The sequence below is a fragment of the Aspergillus multicolor genome (genome assembly GCF_047715735.1).
Source record: "Aspergillus multicolor strain CBS 133.54 unplaced genomic scaffold BDW74scaffold_1, whole genome shotgun sequence".
Taxonomy (NCBI): Eukaryota; Fungi; Ascomycota; class Eurotiomycetes; order Eurotiales; family Aspergillaceae; genus Aspergillus; species Aspergillus multicolor.
The window spans coordinates 339,071-355,588 of NW_027395952.1; the positions used below are offsets into that span (position 1 = coordinate 339,071).

Consider the following 16,518-nt stretch of genomic DNA (forward strand, 5'->3'; position numbering starts at 1 on the left):
GCTAGCGAGCTCAAGATCATGCCATACTCTTAATTGGCCGCTTGTCCCACTTGGGTTAAGCAGGCGCAACCCAGAACACGCTCCGTATAGCTGCACGGTGCACGGTGCCAATCTGAGGTATCGGTCTTTGCCTCTTGCAGGAACTATCTACATAACTGCCCATTAGACCTACCGCTCCTGTCGGCGTTGGAAAGCCAACAGTCCAATCATGACCATCTACCTCTGCAGGGCTTGCAAGCTAAGGGTGAAGAGTGTGATTGAAGGCCAGACTTTATAGGCTGAACTCGCCGAGATGCTCTTATCAGCTACACCCACCATTGCGTACAGTTGGCGTTTGAAATGCAGCATATATCCCCCGCCTACCTGTATCGTCCAAGATGCAAGGCTGCGTGAGGATGATCCGCCGATCTTGTCTCTAGCTGGCTGGCTCTGGGGTGCGGGGTATAGAGACAACGATGCTCTGTGGATGGACTCGAGGCCAGCCTGCAGGGAAACTTTTTCTGAAACAGAACACTCGAGTCTCCAGCCAATACAAAGTCGCTCTATTGCTTGTGCACATATCTGCTTGACAGCACGGCCTATTACGGCTTTTGACCAGATAAGCTGAAGTCAGCTTCACCTGCCTCCGTTCGTCTGACGGAGATGCGGCAAATCAGCGGACCGGTCGACTGCCAGATCGTCAATAATGCTCCCGAAAAGGCTTCGAAATCTTTACAGGCGGCTTGCGTGTTGCGATCGAGATGGTCTCCCGCGGTTTGAACCCGTTTCGTTGTGCTAAACCGCTAACCTCTCGATTAGGGCGGTTCTTTCACGGACTAGGGCTGTATGTTATCAAATTAGGCCAATCTCATGTAAGAGCGGCGAAGCAGGCCATAAAGCGATATCGATCTCTCGAGCGTTCGGTGGAGTCGTCACATATCAGCACCCATGTGACACCCACATCAAGTCTTAGGAAAAGGCTTCTGTTAAGAACAAACTCCTATATCCAGTTGAAATAGGACAGACAGCGCTCATGGCTCCAAAGCTGGGAGGCCGTTGAATTTGCGTGCATTTTTGTCAGACTCATGATCCCTGTCCTGGGGGCTTTCTTCGTTGGACAATCTGGGCATGGCCGGAATCAAAATCAATGATCGACCAGTGCGGTCCAACCGGGACATTTGTGTCGGCAAATCTGCCCCGCAAGCCTTGTCATATGATGCGACGCAGTTCACGCTGGTTTGTTTGGAGTTCGACCTGCCCGTCCTTCATTTGTTGCAGCCTCTGCTGAAGGCTTGCGTGATGACTTGAGGCAACCCACAGTTATGATTGCAGGGCCGGTTGGCAATTCTTTGGGACGATGAAGCATGGCCCGTGATTGAGTTTAGCGTTTCGGCCGCAGCGAGAAGAAACATGCTGAAAACGTGTCGGTGCTGAAAGGCTGAAGAACCCAGGACCAGGGATATCCGAACCTTAGAAAAGTTTCCTCATGCGGTGGATTCGGGGTTGGCGCTAAGCCGGACTAAACGGTCGATCATCCCGGCCCCCACCCACTTTGCTTGGCGGTCGGAAAGACCCTGGCTCACGTTGCCTTTTAAGTACTTCTGGAGACCTCAACATCCCAGCTTCGATGCCGTTGAAAATACGATAGTTTCCAGATATTTCTCTCATCTAATCTACTGCAAATCAGACCGTGCAGTCCGGCCTCCAAGCTGACCAACTCGCTGCGATGACAGCCCCAATTCTGAGGTTTCTGTGAGCGGCCGAGCCAGGGTCTTTTACTGCTTTGATCTTAGCAGGACGCTTGTCGATTCAGTTTTCGCAACAACACGGAATTTTGGCCAGCCATCACCTTCTCTAAGGTTCTACCTCGGCCGGAACTTCGAGATCTAACCAGCTTTGCTAGCGCAAAGATGGCGATGCCTAGACTACCTCGGTCAGCGGAACAGCTCGATCCGCTTGAAGCGGAAGGCGAGGCCGACGTTGTGCATGGCCCACACCAATTGCTGGGAAGGCTATGTACCTCACTGGACATCAATCTCAAACACACCTCAAGGTATACGCCGGGGATAAGTGGCTGCTCATTCATTCGCCTCATGGACAATAACGTGGCCTCTTTGGGCCGACATACTTTGTATGGACGCCGTCCTGGATGCTGCCTCTTATAAGCCTTCCACCTGCGACTAGGGAGGACATTGTTTATCTCAGGCTCCCGCGAGCCCTGCAAGAACGCTCAGCAGGTTCTCACTCGAAGGAGCTGAAGTCGTTGCGCTGCATTCTCCGACATGACATTGACAGATAGATGGCTTTGTCCATATGTTGCGTTGGGAATGCGTTTATCACAAGATCTACTTGGAAACAAGTACGAATTGCAGAGTGGTGACTGATTGAGGGACCGGTACAATTTGCTCTTCAAATTAAGCTAAGGGAACGCGGCCAAAGCATTATCTTCTCGGATTACAACAGACAGGACCGCCTCTGCCATGGGCCGGATATTTTGCCTAGCCACCAAGACGGCTTCACCAAATCCAACATTTAGTTGATCTTGAGGAGCTCGACCTCGCTAGTTCGGCCATTAGAAAGTGATCAAACAGATATACCAGGATTGAGGACTCACAAGGTGAGGGTAGCGTTAGGGGGGATAACGGGAGGGAAGCCACTGAGAAATAAAAAAAGTCAGCAAACGAAACCACACGAGTCAACCTCGACACCAAAGCAGCCGCCGATGGGTTTCGCCGAGGAAATGAGACAGGTAACTGTATCTCACCGAGGACCGTAGGCGTAGTCACTGACGGAAAGCATCAAAGTTAGCAATCTGTCCATCTTCACCAAACCCCATCGGTTTCAGAACTTACGGAGTGCAGATGAGCTTAGCCTTCTCGCCGAGACTGAGCTGGGGAACACCCTCATCCCAGCCCTTGATGACACGGCCGACACCAATCTTGGTAACGAAGGCGTCGTTGCGGTCGCGGGAGCTGTCGAACTTGCTGCCGTCGGCGAGGGTACCGACGTAGTGCATGCTGACGGTGTCACCCTTCTTGGGGAAGTTGACACCGTCACCGGCAGAGATACGGACGACTTCGACACCCATTGTGATTGATATGAGAGTTGTTTGGAGAAAGGGAGATGAATTGATGGTCTGAAAGAGAAGAGAGCTTGGAGGGGTAAAAGCTAGTGTGGGGGAGGGGTTTTTATCGCGATGTCACGTGACTCAGGTCTAGAAGCCAATCATGAGCTTGGGATGGGCATGTGCTTGGAGTTTATTCTATTTTGGGATGTGCTGATGCTTGGGGAGGGGTCTGTGTGTTCTTACTCTGGGGTAGAGATGCTGAGGTATATGGGAAGGGTATGTCTTGCTTGGAAGCCGTTGCGGTTGTTATTGTTCAGGTACCATCTCTTGCTCCATGGTCGGACAGCATGCAGGTGTAACATCAGCAAGTAGATACGGTCCCGGAGTACCTGGAGTAGTACAATCATCATCCCTGGCATCATGACAAGGCCCGGCTGGGCTTATAAGCACGTTGTACACAGCTGTCCTCAGCGAGATAGCATCGCGATCATATACCGGCCTGAAGGTATAGTCTAGAACAATCCAGTTCCTCCAACAGATGGTATATAGTGCAGGGTTCGTCTGTGAGCACAATCTCATCCGTTTTTATATGCCTGTCACTTATACCAAGGTCCTCCGCAAACGAGAATGGCTCTAATTCTTCGCCGACCCCATATCCTCAACAGCGTCCTCACGATCCCAGCTCTCAACCTCCAACCTCCTGACCCTGGCCTCGATATCCAGGATACGCTGCTGCCATTCCTTTTTGGCCTGCTCCTGTCGCTTCCACGTATCCTTAAGCTGGTCCATCAAGAACGGCGGGATGGCCGCCTTCTTGCCGAGCTTGTAGTCGTACGTGACGAGGTCCTCATGAACGCGAGCGGCAGGTCGCTGGCGGGATTCTGAGATGATCATGGCTTGAAGGTGGAATGCAAACTGGGAGGATTGGGAGGATGAGGGGTCGTGGACGAGTTTGTGGTAGACTGTTACTTTGTCGGGGTATTGCATGGGCTCGCGTTGAGTGTTAGCAAGCTGAGTGTATATTCTGGCCGCTGTTGGGACATACGAATTTGTAGTCGATCTTGATGCTGCGCAGGATGATGCCTAGGCCCCTGTTGCTGACGAGGTTCATCCACTCGGTCTTATGCGCTGGGTCGATGTGCATGGCGAAGTTGCGGGTGAAGTATACCCGTGCGGTTTCGGCGTAGCGGACATATGTGACGTTGTTGACATGGCCTGTAGCACACTGTTAGGGCTTCGGAGTCTCAAGCCTCAGGCAAAGAGAGGATATAGATACCCTTTCCACGCATCAGTCAGAAATCAGTTGCTGAATATGGAGTCGTGCGGTCTTACCATACTATCCTACACCCCGGAGCAGCAATTAATTACACGTTAGCATGAATATGCCTAGGCAATTGCATGGGTACCTAGACAGTCCAGACTCATAGACATACCATTTCACCCCACGCGACACTTTGCCTGAACAGTCCCCTTCTTGTAGCATCCGTCAAATAGCCCTCACTGCCCGCAATCAGCTCGCGCCAGTCCGTGGCGATCTGGCGCATTAGCTCCCCAGCCTCCTGGATCTGGGGCGGTTTCAGTCCAAACATCATGCATCTCCCCACACGCCGCTTTGTCATAGTAAGCCATCGTGGGTCGATGTCGTGGGGTTTCGGCTTGGAGCTCGGTGCTTGCGGCTGGGCATTGTTCGGCTGGGGGGAGATTGAGAATTGACGGAGGCCTGCGGATCGTAGTGTTTCGAAAGAGGCAGCCAGGCGCTGGCTTCGGAGAGCAGGCATGCGTATCATCGTTGGCGGTGGTATGAGATGTTAGAGCGTTGATGGGTTCTGGTCCATTGAGCTCCAGCCGGGGCCTGGGGAGCTCGACCGCGACGGAGTTAGAGACCGGCGGCTATGTACCCCACTCCCCAATGTTCGAGCTTCAAGGTACATAGGCTCCGAGGACAACCTGCCATTCGTATAGTGACCAAGTTCTTACCGAGGCCAATTAATGAGAAAGACATTGCTAGCTATCGCTGGGATATCCATCATTGTGTCTCTGGTAGCCGGCCCTGTCAGGAGCGATTCAACACTTGTTTGGCCTGTACGACGTCACCTCCACTTCACAAAGAAAGAAAGCAAACATCTGCTCGGGCCCGCACTGACTTCTTCTTGTTATCGGAATTCCTCTTCCTATCACACTTTTACATCGAGAAGCAATGACAAACCCAGAGCTTAGACGGCAAGTCATCACCATATACAAGGGTTTGTTCTTGATCTCATAACCAGTCTGCCATGCTTTCGTTGATCTCGAATCGCAGAGCTGCTCTTTATGGGCCGCGAGTACCCTCTGGGCTATGACTACTTCCGGACCAGACTGCATCGCGCTTTTTCAGGTCAAAGTCATCTCCAGAACGAGGAAGACATTCGGAAGGGCATCGCTAGAGCGGAGTTTGTAAAGAAAGGTTCGTTTTCCCGGCGCACTGTTGCACTGGTTGCTAACACAATTACGCAGAGATCGAGGCTTTGTAAGTTTGTCCCGACTTTGACGATTGCCGGCCCTCTTCGTTTACGCTGCGCAAGGCTTGATGTATCCAATCTTGTCATTTATATCATATCATCATCCAGACCCGGGATGTGTGCGGCCGAGAATCGGTGCTAACAAATACACAGGTACTATCTAAAACGGTATCGAGCGTTGAAGGAGCGCTATGAAAACAAATAATACCAACCATGGGCAGTAGTGCAGAAACGTCGTGGGAATATAGATCCGAATGAACAATAACAATATCAACCAAACCGAGTCGGGGTATCACCAATATGACATGAGCAATGGTTGCTGCGCTGCGCTTTTGTCGTTCCTTCTTGTCGTCCTTATCAAAACACCAAGTACTCCTATAGAGTCCAAATAATGCTGTCTATTTTTCGGTTTGCCAATGGCTTATTTCTTTTGGCCCCACCATGCGCTCACTTCCAAGCACTCTCCGTTGGCGAGGCCTCCTTTCTGGAAGAGGTCACTGATCATGGCAGTCCACCACCGGTCCCATTCGTCCCTGCTCTTACCGCTGGCTTCCATGAGCATGGGTTCCATGCCTTCGATCATCTGAATAACGGTCAGAAGAGCTGTTCGTCGGATGGACAATTGATCTTTGGTCAGCTGTTTGCGCGGACCGCTGCCATCTTTTCCGCCTTCCCGTTCCCAGCGGGGTTCACCTAGAGGAATGGCGATTCGGCGACTCTCGACCTTGCCTAGGACATCAACTTCGGAGTTGAAAGCGAGACCGATCGTGGCACATGGCAAGGTGGTAAGTTTGCGACGGTCAAAAGCCTTCGCTATCCAGGAGTTGTAGTTTTGAAGAAACTTGTTCTGTGCATTTGTGAAAGGGGTCGCAGCTGAAAATGTATATGTCGCAGTCACGTCCGCCGTATCTTGTTCCCTTGATGCTAACTTGCGAGCGGGTGCGGGATTAGGGAGCAACGAGCGGAAAACTGAATCGGAATCCCAAAGTTCCAGTATACCGCCTGACTTTAGTACCCTTAGGGGTTCGGCTAAACCATGTGCTGATTGCGCCGGGCTGAGAGGGCACATGGCGGCGTCTTTGATGAAAACGAAATCGAAATAATCGTCTGGAAAGGGCAGTCGCGACTTGCGCAGATCGTGCCGCTTGAATTGCCAATTCACACCGTTCTTGCGAAGGTCCGGCGCGACGTTTACAATGTCGATACCATAAAACTCGACATCACGATGGCCGCGCCGAGCGAAATAGTCGTGGCACATGCTCGACCAGAGACCGGAGCCGCACGCTATTTCTAGAACTCTCTTGGGCGCCTTGTCGGCGAGGTATGGGTTGCAAAACGGGCCGCCGAAGACGCGCATCAGCATGAGCGAGCGCAGTATCTGGCGCTGGATCTCGGCGAGGTCGCATGGTAGGGGGTAGTTGTTCTCGGGATCGCGAAGGTAGGTACGGTCGCCTTGTCGGATCAAAGGGTAGTTGGTGTAGTCGTTGAGGGACGCGAGGGAGGAAGAGGATGTTGCAGCCCATGGGGCCGAACTGACCGCAGAATGCGTCGAATGCAGGTCGGAGCCGGACGCTGTTGACGACAAGCCCGTGTTGAAGGGTCCAGTCCCAGATCCAAGAGCTACCGACATCATGTCCATGTTGTGACAGTATCAAGCGTTCTCAGTGAAGAGCGCAGAAGAAGGTCGGGGAGAAACTTTGCGCATGGCAAGGGTGCTTTTCAATTCGTTCACAGAATGGCCTGAGCCGTTGCAGGGATATTCATTGTCCTGTAGACAAAACACGCGAGCACAATGAAAGCATCTATCGATAGCTCAGGGAGGACAAAGAAAAAGGAATAATAATAGAGATGCAGAAGAAAAAGAAAAGAGCGGCGGGGTGCGAGTGGTTGAACAAGTCAGTGCACTATGACTGATCGAGGCCAGACCAGACGAACCCATGGAAAAGGAGTTGATCTCAGATGGAGACGCTCCGAGAGGGGGCAAGACACTTCAGACACGCTACCATGCGAAATTTCGGGCCTACCGCTAAGTATGACTCTGTTTCTTCCACAAACCATCAGTCTCCAAAGATAGGGGCTAAGGTTTGAGATGTAATACGCATGTTACTCGAAGCAATTCGCCTGTCTCAACTCTGTTGCTACACTGCTAGTCAACTAACTGGCCCTGGACGCTTCATCCAGACACGGACAGATCCTTCCTTGACGGCGTCACGGCAGGATTTCCCTAAGTTCACTCTTCACCTCTCGGTCTAACCCCAAGCGCACAACTCCCCACATCCTCATAAGCCTTGCTCCCTTGCAAGTCGCCCCATACAAATCTCGGCTGCATAAGATGTTCAGAACCCAGTTTTGCATTACACTTTATCAACAGCAAGGTTATACCCTAGATCTGCGTCCGGGATGATACCAAGTCACCATCGTTTCCACCTATCTACTCTCGCGCTCCCATCCTCAAAAAAAAGCCTACACAGTCTGGATGGATCTCATTTTTCAGGGCTTATGCATGGCCTGCATGCTGGACTTTGTCGCTGTGCTGTGGAACTCGGGCTGAATTTTCCGCCCCTCCTCGGAGTCGTTTCCTTGCCGCGCTGTGGCTAACGTAGGTACACCACACTAGTGGCGGTTTTGCCGTCGAGCAACAGGGATCCAGAAACGGACATAGAAATGCACGCTACACTCGAGAAACCAGGCAGTCTCCGAACTTGAAAATTGGAACGATCAGAATACCATGGTAAGATAGCAATAGCTTCAAGTGATTGACATCATCATATCATGATAACCTTGAGGGCGATGGGACCTCACCCGGCAGTACCGACCCGAACCACATTTTGGCCGCGCCTCGACTCGGGTCTTCGTCCTATGGATCATGAGACTCTGGCAGTCTGAGGTGCCATCAACCGACTCAATCCATCATCTATGAGACATGAACACGCATTGCCGCCTCCTGATGGCTTTAAGATCAAAGACAATCATTGGGCATCAGCTTTATGCATGATGCACAGATGTCTCCATCCAGTTAAGCGTCCTTGAGCTCCATCAGGGTTCCGGGTTATCATTGCTCTGGAGCCTGAGCTTTGACCTCGAGCGGATGCGGTATCGAAGAGCCTCACAGGTATAGACGTGACTGGTCGAGATTCTAAGCTCATCAATGAGGATGGCCTACCTATCACGTATTTCTTTTTCGCTGTCGGTCTTGGCCGCGTATCCAAATCCTTCATTCGATCATTACGTATTGATCTCTTTGCTACAGCCTGAGCGCCAATTTAGCTCTCAAACCCGGAGAACCCGAGCCGACCGTGGATAGGTAATACCGTGGCCTGGATATCTACTCCGCCAGGTGCGGAAACAGAGCCTGCGCGTTCTTATGCGTTGCAGTAGTCAATGCATCGTTACCTACAGTCCCCCACTGTTGAGCGACGCCTACATATCTCACAGCGGGATCGTCGATAGCGTACAGGACATGTTCCTCGACGGCAAACCTCAGCACAAACTTGTCAGCGATTCCACCAGCCACAAATGGAAAATTGCATCCCCCATGAGACAACATTATTTGACAATCTGCCGCGCAAGGACGCAGAGCATTTGTCAAAATCAGATGTACGGCGGCGTGTGTTCTCTCGTGTGACCACTACATCAACACCCGTGGGACTGTGAACGGCTCGTGGATAGAGTTCTTGATGTCCTCCATAGTGGCGTGAGTGAAGACAACCGCCGCCCGACTACTCAACTCTTCCACACTGGCTCGAAATCAGGATATTGGCCCAGTTACTTGTCGTTATATCTGGTGAGAAGCACGACATCGTCCGCCTTGAACATGTCCGGCGCGTTCCTTATTTCTCCGATTCAGCGGACCGTGTCAACAGCCGAGGGATGCGTAGCGAAGAACCCGAACCATGTGGGCCACTGGTCGCTGATTGAGGCGAAATAGGTATTCGTTGCTCTGGCTAGCGTTGCGCTTTCGGCAGCGCCCTTGCTTGCGACAATGAGAGGGAAAGGGCAGAAGAGGATCCATCTCCCAATGGCGTTACTGGTCATGAAATCCAGTGTCGTTTCTAGAGCCCAATCCGGCGCTTTCATGCCTTGCGCAAGCTTGGGGTTCTCTCCGATGGCTTTTGTGATATATGGTCAGCTCGTCTGGGCTTTATTCTCTTCTTACCTCGTTCAGAACTCCTCCGGGGGCAAGACATGTTGGTAGTATCTATTTTCAAGGTGACAATCTGATCTAGATCAAATTACAGTAGGCCCCGGGGCAGTTCGATGTCCTCAGTACCTGAGTGGATCTCAGCGGGCTTGATGAGAGCTAGTATACGGTGCTAACTGATACATACACCCGATGACGGGTTAAGAGTGCCTTAAATAAGACGAATTGTTCCTATTAAACCGGTGTTCGTTACACGATGTCAAGCAGTTCGAGGGTTTATACTCTCGGACTAGGGGACCCGAAGCCTATCAAATGCTTTTTGGACAATACCGGCTGCCGATAAGCTAGTTGGTAGATAGGGTAAGCGCGGAGTATATACTGATATGTAGCTTGCGGGGTCTGTTTGCGGGCAAAGTATGATGGCCTGGAATATCAACAATTATACCATATCCCTGACAATACTACGTCTTGATAGCCTTAACCATGTTGGTTTTGCACCTTCGCACTTGCTCGATAGAGTAATAAATTGTTTCTGCTTCTTGACCCCATAATGTGGTTGTATATATTTTGAATATCTAGCGGCAGTGCTTTGGAAAAAAAGAATAACTGTATAACAGATTGAGTTTTTATTGCAAGTGAACTCAAATACTAGGATGTTCTTTTGAAATTATATTATAGAGGACCTACACTGAATCTATTTGTTCAATGAGAGGAGAGACTCTGTTCCCTGTGCTTGCTGACCCTATCCTATACTTACAACAACATATAGATAACAGAGATGATAACGAGCAGTGAGTGGCTAGGAGCTGACGGTCTCATTCTGTACAGAGTCTCTCGCTTTGCCCTACATACTTGTCTTGGTCGCCTGGCTCGCGTAGGTAGTGAAGTCATGACCATTTCCACATACCACTGAGTATGTTGTACTCCCACACTTCAACCACCTACCAAGCCCGCGTGAAATGCTACAGTAGAATCTTTGCTAGCACGAGGTCTACTGTAAACAAAGCGATAGGATCTATTTGTAGCATCCACTGGGCGCTTGAATCGTTGTCGAGTCATACTTCAGGAAAAGAGGCGTGGGATATGATGGCCGGGCACGTCTCTGTTGCAAAGTGAGCACAGGTGAACAATGGCCATGAGCATTGAAGGTGTGCTTCTGACTCAGGATTGTAAATGTGGTGGTCAGCCACTTTTCTTTTTATAGGGGTAAAGAGAGAGCATTTATTCGACGAGTCGACTGACCCAAGGAGGTCCCACGGATGGTTCTAGAGCATGCCGCGTTCCTTTGTCTGCAGATGTTTCAAGGGGTTGATGAAGTCTATACTATTGAGGAGGAGAATCAAGGGAGAGACCAGAGCGTCAATAATCGGCCAACAGATTGGGTAGAAATCTGGCCTTTCCAAGCTTTACGCTTTGAAGGGTCTTTGATCTCTTGGGATTCCCGTGGCGAATCACAGCGTCCCGATGCTGCACACGTGACTCCAGCCTGGAACCTCCCGCCTTCGATCTTGGACGAGCAAAGAACAAGAACCCATCTCGACTGGCGAGTACCGTCATTGCTTTATCGTGTGATTGCCTTATTGTATGCGCTCAGCTTGACTTGTTCCCCGTCAATTATCTGGGTAGCCCGTCTAACGTCCGATTCTTTAGGCTTTTGTGATCCCGCCCACCGTCTCTCTCTGCCGTGACTCGTTCGCCCAACCCCGGCCTGCCGTCCGATCTTTAGACCTTTCGATCCCCCAGCCTGTGCTGAGACTAGTGCGGCGGAAACAAATTACGTGTGGGACAGTGCTCTACTTGTCCATCTTGCAGTCGCTTTCTCTGGGGTGGTTCCATTCCAGGACCCCATGCTGAAGAGAAGGAGAGACCGTATCCGACCCCCGACTCCTCCTCACTCCCCTGCTACGGCTGTCTCCCCCGTGCTCCCCATTCGGTTCCGCTCCGAAACCTCCTCTGAAGATTATAACACCGGGTCTCGTCTGCCACGTTAAATGGCAGATGGTACCTACAGGTTCCAGCAGCCTGGGGCCGGGCAATACTTCTTTCAAACGCAACAACCTCACCAACGTCACCTTATCCGCAACGGCACCGGTTCCCCGACTGGACGTCTGAAATTCAACCACGAAACTCCCTCCCCCTCGCGATCGCCCCCGCTCGGCTCGGCAGCTGCTCTCAATCCCTTCACGATGTACAGCCAAACACACCAACAGCAGCATGTCATCATGAATGGTGGCCAGGCCCACCAGCGGTTTGGCATGCAGATGAAGTTTCAGACGCAGACACACCACCCGCACCCCGCCCAGCAACCACATCACCATGCCCACCACAACCAGCCCCCTCAGCATGTCGGCCACCAGCATAACTTCTCCAGCGTGGCTCTGGCATCCGCTACCCCACACTTCACCCCTAGTCACATTCAAAATGGGACGCACACCAACATTGACGAAGATCTTGATGAGTCCATGAACGAACATTGGCAACAGCAACTTCAGCTGGCTGCGGAATCCCGACAGGCTAGTTCACCTCATTACTATGCCCGGGCTGTAGCACAGCAGACCAAGGGCATTCAGATCGCGCCCAGCCAACCGGATACTCAAGAGAGCGGGGTCAATTACAAGAATGGTGTTGGGAAGACAAAAACTGCCTCACGGCAGCAAGGCTGGACTGCGCTGGATTTCGGCGGCCAAGGCCTTCGCGCCCTGGCGCCATCACTGTTCAAATATGATTTCTTGGAAAAACTTTACCTCACTCACAACAAACTGAAAGTGCTTCCCCCGGAGATCGGTCAACTACGGAAGCTCACCCATTTGGATTTGTCCGGCAACGACCTCTCCGAGCTCCCAGAGGAAATCGGCATGCTCACAAACCTGAAGCAGCTCCTCCTGTTTGACAACAACATCCGTACCCTTCCATATGAGATGGGATACCTTTACCGACTGGAGATTCTGGGAATTGAAGGTAACCCGTTGGAGGACGTTTTGAAGTCGCAGATTATGAAGGAGGGCACCAAGGCGCTCATCAAGTATCTCAAAGAAGAGATGCCAGGTCCGTAACACCTCACCCTTTACTCACAATGAAGTTTCACTAACTTATCCAAGAAGTCCATGTTCCCCCGCCCGGCCGAGACTGGCTCGTCCTTGATGATACTGCCACTACCTCACCAGACAAGATCTCCGTCCTTTCATACAATACCCTTTGCGATTCCTCCGCGACTCAATCACACTACGGCTATGCGCCCGCCCGCGTTCTATCTTGGGAATTCAGGAGAGAGACTATACTCAACGAGCTCAGGGCTCATGACCCGGATATTATCTGTCTTCAGGAAATTGACCAAGGTAGCTACAACGAGTTCTTCAGGGAGCAATTGGCCTACAGCGACTACAAGGGTGTATACTGGCCACGAGGAAGGGCCATGGGAATGCAGGAGGAGGACGCCAAGGGAGTTGACGGATGTGCTACTTTCTTCAAGGGTTCCAAGTTCATTCTTCTCGACAAGCAGGTGATCAACTTTGGTCAGACGGCGGTAAGGAGACCGGATGCTAAGGGACAAGACGACATCTACAACCGACTTTGGCAGAAAGACCACATTGCTGTTATCGTGTTTTTGGAGAACCGGCAAACTGGATCTCGGTTCATTATCGTCAACGCGCATCTCTATTGGGACCCCGCTTTCAAGGATGTCAAGTTGATTCAGACAGCTATCCTTATGGAGGAAATTACGAAGCACTCAGAGAAGTACGCCAAATGGCCCGCTTGCACGGACAAGAGTGCTTTCCGCTTCGCCCAAGGCGAACAGGCACAGCCCGAGCCCGAATTCGCTCCGTCCGCAGAGTATGCCAGCGGTGATCAAATTCCGCTCTTTATGTGCGGTGACTTCAACTCGTCACCCGGTTCGGCGGCGTACAACGTTATCGCGAGTGGAGGGCTGGTCGAAGAGCATCCGGAGCTGGAGAAGCGAATGTACGGAAATCTGAGTCGAGTCGGCATGACGCATCCCTTCAAGCTGAAGTCGGCGTACGGTGCCATTGGTGAGCTGAGCTTTACCAACTACACCCCAGACTTCAAGGATATCCTCGACTACATCTGGTACACATCGAATACGGTGCATGTGTCCGGGTTGCTAGGGGAGGTGGACAAGGATTATCTGCAAAGGGTGCCTGGGTTCCCTAACTATCATTTTCCAAGTGATCATATCGCATTGTTCGCGGAGTTTTCAGTTAAAGGTAAAAAGGGCAAGGTTGTGGAGGCAGATTTTGGACCGCAACGGAACTGAGCTGGTGAGCTTGGTGTTTTGTTCTTTAACATGGGAGCGGAGCATGTCATGTCGAATCTTACGAAGACTGGTGTTTGTGTAGCCCGGTTATTCCTGTTCTTGTCTTGTTATCTCGGAATCTTCTCTTCTACTTTCTAACGCTTTGGGGGGCTTTTGCGCTGTTGTCTGTTTTGTTGATGTCTGCGGTATTATGTCCGTTCCGTTTCTCCTATCGGTGCTTGCGCGCTTCGTCTCCTCTTGTCTTTTATATTTTCTTTCGTTACGTCTCGTCTCGTTTGTGCTGTCGGTGCTCGTGGTAGTGCTGGTGTTGCAGCGGGCTGGAGGTGGTTTTGCTATCAAGTCAGTCGAAACCTGTGTGTCGATCATCTTCTTCTTGGAAAGTGAGTAGTCAACGGCGTGGTGTCAAGTGACCTTATCTTTCGCTTTCTCTTGCGCTCTTGGTACTCTAGGTATGTGTTAGGATTTGATTATAACTTGATGATCTTGAGACACGGTCACGCTGTGATTACTGTTTCAGTGCCGTCTACTGCGTACAAGCTGTGCCCTGTAGTTTAGGTGGTGCCTTCCGGTCATGATGGCACTTTCATGTTATTATACATTTACAAGTCTATAAGCTCGTAGTATACAGTGTCTATATTTATAGTACAGGGGATCAAAAGCAAGACCCCTCATGACGAAGCCGAGGAGAATTGCAACTTCCTCCAAACACCCACAAAGCCTCCAGCCCCGATTCTTTGCCCAGCCAACGGCCGACAAACAATGACGGGCTCTTCCTTGGGCGTTTCACCGGTCTGCGCTTCCGACGCCCTTACCGCCGCCTCTTCGCCTTCGCTCTCAACGGCAACACTTTCCTCCAGCGTACCCTCCGAGCTTGAAAGGTCATTCGCGCTATCCCACCCGGGATCAGCCTTGGACTTCTTCATCGCGTATCGAACATCCCACGTCCGTCCACCGCTGATTCCGGTCCCCAGCTCAATGCATTTGTCTAGCTCGAGCGGGATTCCCTGCTCGCGGATATACTTGACGCACTCCGTTATTTGCGTGATGCTGGGCATGAAAACAACTAAGATACCGTCCGGCTTGAGAACAGGGGCAACATGCGGAATGCGCAGGTGGGCAGAGGGCATGTCGAGAATAGCGTGGGTGAGGAAGGGCTCGAGTTTCGTCTTGGTCTGCTCGGCGATCCAGGTCTCTACACGGCCGACGTAGAACTCGATGTTTCCGGCGTAGAGACCCCGGCGGAATCCGCGCACGAGCTTCTCGGCGTGTTTTGAGAAATGCGGGTGAACTTCGACGGTGTGTAGGATGGCTTTGCGGGTGGCGCGGTAGGCGTTCCATGCTTCTTGTTCTTCGGCGGCTGCTTGTTTTTGTTCTGGGGTTGGTTCGGCTTTGGGGTCTCGGGTGGGCTTTGTCTCTTTGCTTGGGCTTGGGCTTGGGCTTGGTTGTTCGGGGGGTTGTTCGAGGTATTCTATTTGCGAGGCTTTTGGGATCGGAGGTGGGAGGGTGTTGGCGGCTTGAATTGCGCGGGATAGATGGAGTGTGAGGGCGCCGTGGCCTGTTCCGGATTCGAGGATCTGCAGCGGTGCAGGGCCATCGCTGCCGTCGCCTTCGCTGGGTTGTGCAACATGTAAGTCGAGTAGTTGTACGATGACCTCGGCATCTTTGCCGTAGATTGGCGTGACATGGCGCGGAGTAAGGGAGACGTATTGTTCGAGGGTGGGAAGCGTGACTATGAATTTCGTCCCTGAAACAAGACATTATGCCATTAGCTATCATTTTCTCCATGAAGACATCCAGAAATACGGGTCATTGCATCATACCTTTATTTGTCGGGACGATTTCACGAGGTCCCCGGCCGATAATATGTTCTGGATCCAGCTTCCCTTTGGGTGTGTCGATTTTGTGGCCTCTCCGCAGAGGCGCCGTTAGTTGTGGCTGTCTCTTCTTCACATTGTTGATTATGAGTCGGTCACCCTCTGCAATCGGACGGATATAGATATGTCAGTCCGGCCTGTTGCGCGAATTGAAGGCGTTGTAGGAGAGCGGTAGGTACCTTGAAAGCGCGAAAAGTCCGGAGCAATCGACCGCGGGGAGCGCGGAAGAGCACGTGGAATTGCTGGCGGCGCGATTGCTGGCGACGACGACGAGCTCTCCCCAAAGATATTCCGCAGGGACCTCAACAGGCGCGCCATTCTTCGATCTCAATGCCGACTTCGAAATGCAAAAGCCGGGGAGGTTCGCGGAGAAAAATGTCGGCGGCGGGAATGAAAATCACGGGATGGGGATTGGCGACTCCACCGCAAGTCCAGAGCGGCTTCTGAACGGCGCGTTTGATATGGAGAAGATCCGCAGGTACCGCAGGGACCCAGCCTGCGATCTCTGATATGATGAAATTGGGGCTAACTGACGTCTTTCAGGAAATAGCCTGCTGCCTTGCTTGGGCGTCTTTTGTTTCCTGGGTTCCTGGGCGGTTCGCTGTTCTCTGGATAGACATTCTTCTTTACACTCGCAACACCACCATTTTTCACCATTAGGTATGCAATATTCGATATTTCGATAT

General features: G+C 51.7%; 8 protein-coding genes across 8 annotated transcripts; 4 read left to right on the forward strand and 4 right to left on the reverse strand.

Annotated features, from left to right (window-relative positions):
- Positions 1 to 2,292: 2,292 nt before the first annotated feature.
- On the reverse strand, positions 2,293 to 3,209 carry BDW74DRAFT_655 (FKBP-type peptidyl-prolyl cis-trans isomerase). Its single transcript, XM_073733379.1, has 4 exons — positions 2,832 to 3,209; positions 2,744 to 2,764; positions 2,594 to 2,635; positions 2,293 to 2,539 (listed from the first exon to the last, which is right to left on the reverse strand). The coding sequence occupies exons 1-4, from the start codon at positions 3,065 to 3,067 to the stop codon at positions 2,512 to 2,514; spliced, it is 327 nt and encodes a 108-aa protein (XP_073589327.1). The 5' UTR covers positions 3,068 to 3,209; the 3' UTR covers positions 2,293 to 2,511.
- Positions 3,210 to 3,573: 364 nt separating this feature from the next.
- Positions 3,574 to 4,896, reverse strand: BDW74DRAFT_685 (thioesterase family protein). The gene is made up of 4 exons (XM_073733447.1): positions 4,480 to 4,896; positions 4,384 to 4,387; positions 4,092 to 4,261; positions 3,574 to 4,036 (listed from the first exon to the last, which is right to left on the reverse strand). Exons 1-4 carry the CDS (start codon positions 4,831 to 4,833, stop codon positions 3,680 to 3,682), a joined length of 885 nt encoding a protein of 294 aa, XP_073589328.1. The 5' UTR covers positions 4,834 to 4,896; the 3' UTR covers positions 3,574 to 3,679.
- Positions 4,897 to 5,243: 347 nt separating this feature from the next.
- On the forward strand, positions 5,244 to 5,749 carry BDW74DRAFT_172078 (electron transfer flavoprotein regulatory factor 1; the record flags this gene model as incomplete). The annotated part of the gene is made up of 4 exons (XM_073727439.1): positions 5,244 to 5,289; positions 5,346 to 5,489; positions 5,540 to 5,552; positions 5,698 to 5,749. 4 exons carry the CDS (start codon positions 5,244 to 5,246, stop codon positions 5,747 to 5,749), a joined length of 255 nt encoding a protein of 84 aa, XP_073589329.1.
- BDW74DRAFT_141473 (class I SAM-dependent methyltransferase) lies at positions 5,698 to 7,561 on the reverse strand. The gene has a single exon (XM_073722554.1). It carries the CDS (start codon positions 7,181 to 7,183, stop codon positions 5,966 to 5,968), a length of 1,218 nt encoding a protein of 405 aa, XP_073589330.1. The 5' UTR covers positions 7,184 to 7,561; the 3' UTR covers positions 5,698 to 5,965.
- Positions 7,562 to 7,790: 229 nt separating this feature from the next.
- On the forward strand, positions 7,791 to 10,229 carry BDW74DRAFT_141474 (uncharacterized protein). Its single transcript, XM_073722555.1, has one exon. The coding sequence runs from the start codon at positions 8,909 to 8,911 to the stop codon at positions 9,167 to 9,169; it is 261 nt and encodes an 86-aa protein (XP_073589331.1). The 5' UTR covers positions 7,791 to 8,908; the 3' UTR covers positions 9,170 to 10,229.
- A 99-nt stretch (positions 10,230 to 10,328) lies between these two features.
- On the forward strand, positions 10,329 to 11,054 carry BDW74DRAFT_141476 (uncharacterized protein). Its single transcript, XM_073722556.1, has 2 exons — positions 10,329 to 10,787; positions 10,847 to 11,054. Exons 1-2 carry the CDS (start codon positions 10,601 to 10,603, stop codon positions 10,924 to 10,926), a joined length of 267 nt encoding a protein of 88 aa, XP_073589332.1. The 5' UTR covers positions 10,329 to 10,600; the 3' UTR covers positions 10,927 to 11,054.
- Positions 11,055 to 11,116: 62 nt separating this feature from the next.
- Positions 11,117 to 14,513, forward strand: BDW74DRAFT_141478 (CCR4-Not complex 3'-5'-exoribonuclease subunit Ccr4). The gene is made up of 3 exons (XM_073722557.1): positions 11,117 to 11,267; positions 11,336 to 12,730; positions 12,787 to 14,513. The coding sequence occupies exons 2-3, from the start codon at positions 11,677 to 11,679 to the stop codon at positions 13,956 to 13,958; spliced, it is 2,226 nt and encodes a 741-aa protein (XP_073589333.1). The 5' UTR covers positions 11,117 to 11,267; positions 11,336 to 11,676; the 3' UTR covers positions 13,959 to 14,513.
- A 22-nt stretch (positions 14,514 to 14,535) lies between these two features.
- BDW74DRAFT_141479 (tRNA (adenine-N(1)-)-methyltransferase) lies at positions 14,536 to 16,180 on the reverse strand. Its single transcript, XM_073722558.1, has 3 exons — positions 16,012 to 16,180; positions 15,779 to 15,934; positions 14,536 to 15,702 (listed from the first exon to the last, which is right to left on the reverse strand). Exons 1-3 carry the CDS (start codon positions 16,148 to 16,150, stop codon positions 14,627 to 14,629), a joined length of 1,371 nt encoding a protein of 456 aa, XP_073589334.1. The 5' UTR covers positions 16,151 to 16,180; the 3' UTR covers positions 14,536 to 14,626.
- Between the last annotated feature and the right edge of the window lie 338 nt (positions 16,181 to 16,518).

Excerpts from the sequence above, each read along its gene's own strand:
- BDW74DRAFT_655 (XM_073733379.1), bottom strand. The coding sequence starts at position 3,067 with ATGGGTGTCGAAGTCGTCCGTATCTCTGCCGGTGACGGTGTCAACTTC. Across the intron at positions 2,765-2,831 it reads GCTAAGCTCATCTGCACTCC|TGACTACGCCTACGGTCCTC; the intron begins GTAAGTTCTGAA and ends GCTTTCCGTCAG. Across the intron at positions 2,636-2,743 it reads GACTACGCCTACGGTCCTCG|TGGCTTCCCTCCCGTTATCC; the intron begins GTGAGATACAGT and ends TTTATTTCTCAG.
- BDW74DRAFT_685 (XM_073733447.1), bottom strand. The coding sequence starts at position 4,833 with ATGATACGCATGCCTGCTCTCCGAAGCCAGCGCCTGGCTGCCTCTTTC. Across the intron at positions 4,037-4,091 it reads TCAAGATCGACTACAAATTC|CCCATGCAATACCCCGACAA; the intron begins GTATGTCCCAAC and ends ACTCAACGCGAG.
- BDW74DRAFT_141473 (XM_073722554.1), bottom strand. The coding sequence starts at position 7,183 with ATGGACATGATGTCGGTAGCTCTTGGATCTGGGACTGGACCCTTCAAC.
- BDW74DRAFT_141474 (XM_073722555.1), top strand. The coding sequence starts at position 8,909 with ATGCGTTGCAGTAGTCAATGCATCGTTACCTACAGTCCCCCACTGTTG.
- BDW74DRAFT_141476 (XM_073722556.1), top strand. The coding sequence starts at position 10,601 with ATGTTGTACTCCCACACTTCAACCACCTACCAAGCCCGCGTGAAATGC. Across the intron at positions 10,788-10,846 it reads TATGATGGCCGGGCACGTCT|TCAGGATTGTAAATGTGGTG; the intron begins CTGTTGCAAAGT and ends TGTGCTTCTGAC.
- BDW74DRAFT_141478 (XM_073722557.1), top strand. The coding sequence starts at position 11,677 with ATGGCAGATGGTACCTACAGGTTCCAGCAGCCTGGGGCCGGGCAATAC. Across the intron at positions 12,731-12,786 it reads TCTCAAAGAAGAGATGCCAG|TCCATGTTCCCCCGCCCGGC; the intron begins GTCCGTAACACC and ends TTATCCAAGAAG.
- BDW74DRAFT_141479 (XM_073722558.1), bottom strand. The coding sequence starts at position 16,150 with ATGGCGCGCCTGTTGAGGTCCCTGCGGAATATCTTTGGGGAGAGCTCG. Across the intron at positions 15,935-16,011 it reads GGACTTTTCGCGCTTTCAAG|AGGGTGACCGACTCATAATC; the intron begins GTACCTACCGCT and ends GTCCGATTGCAG. Across the intron at positions 15,703-15,778 it reads AATCGTCCCGACAAATAAAG|GGACGAAATTCATAGTCACG; the intron begins GTATGATGCAAT and ends GTCTTGTTTCAG.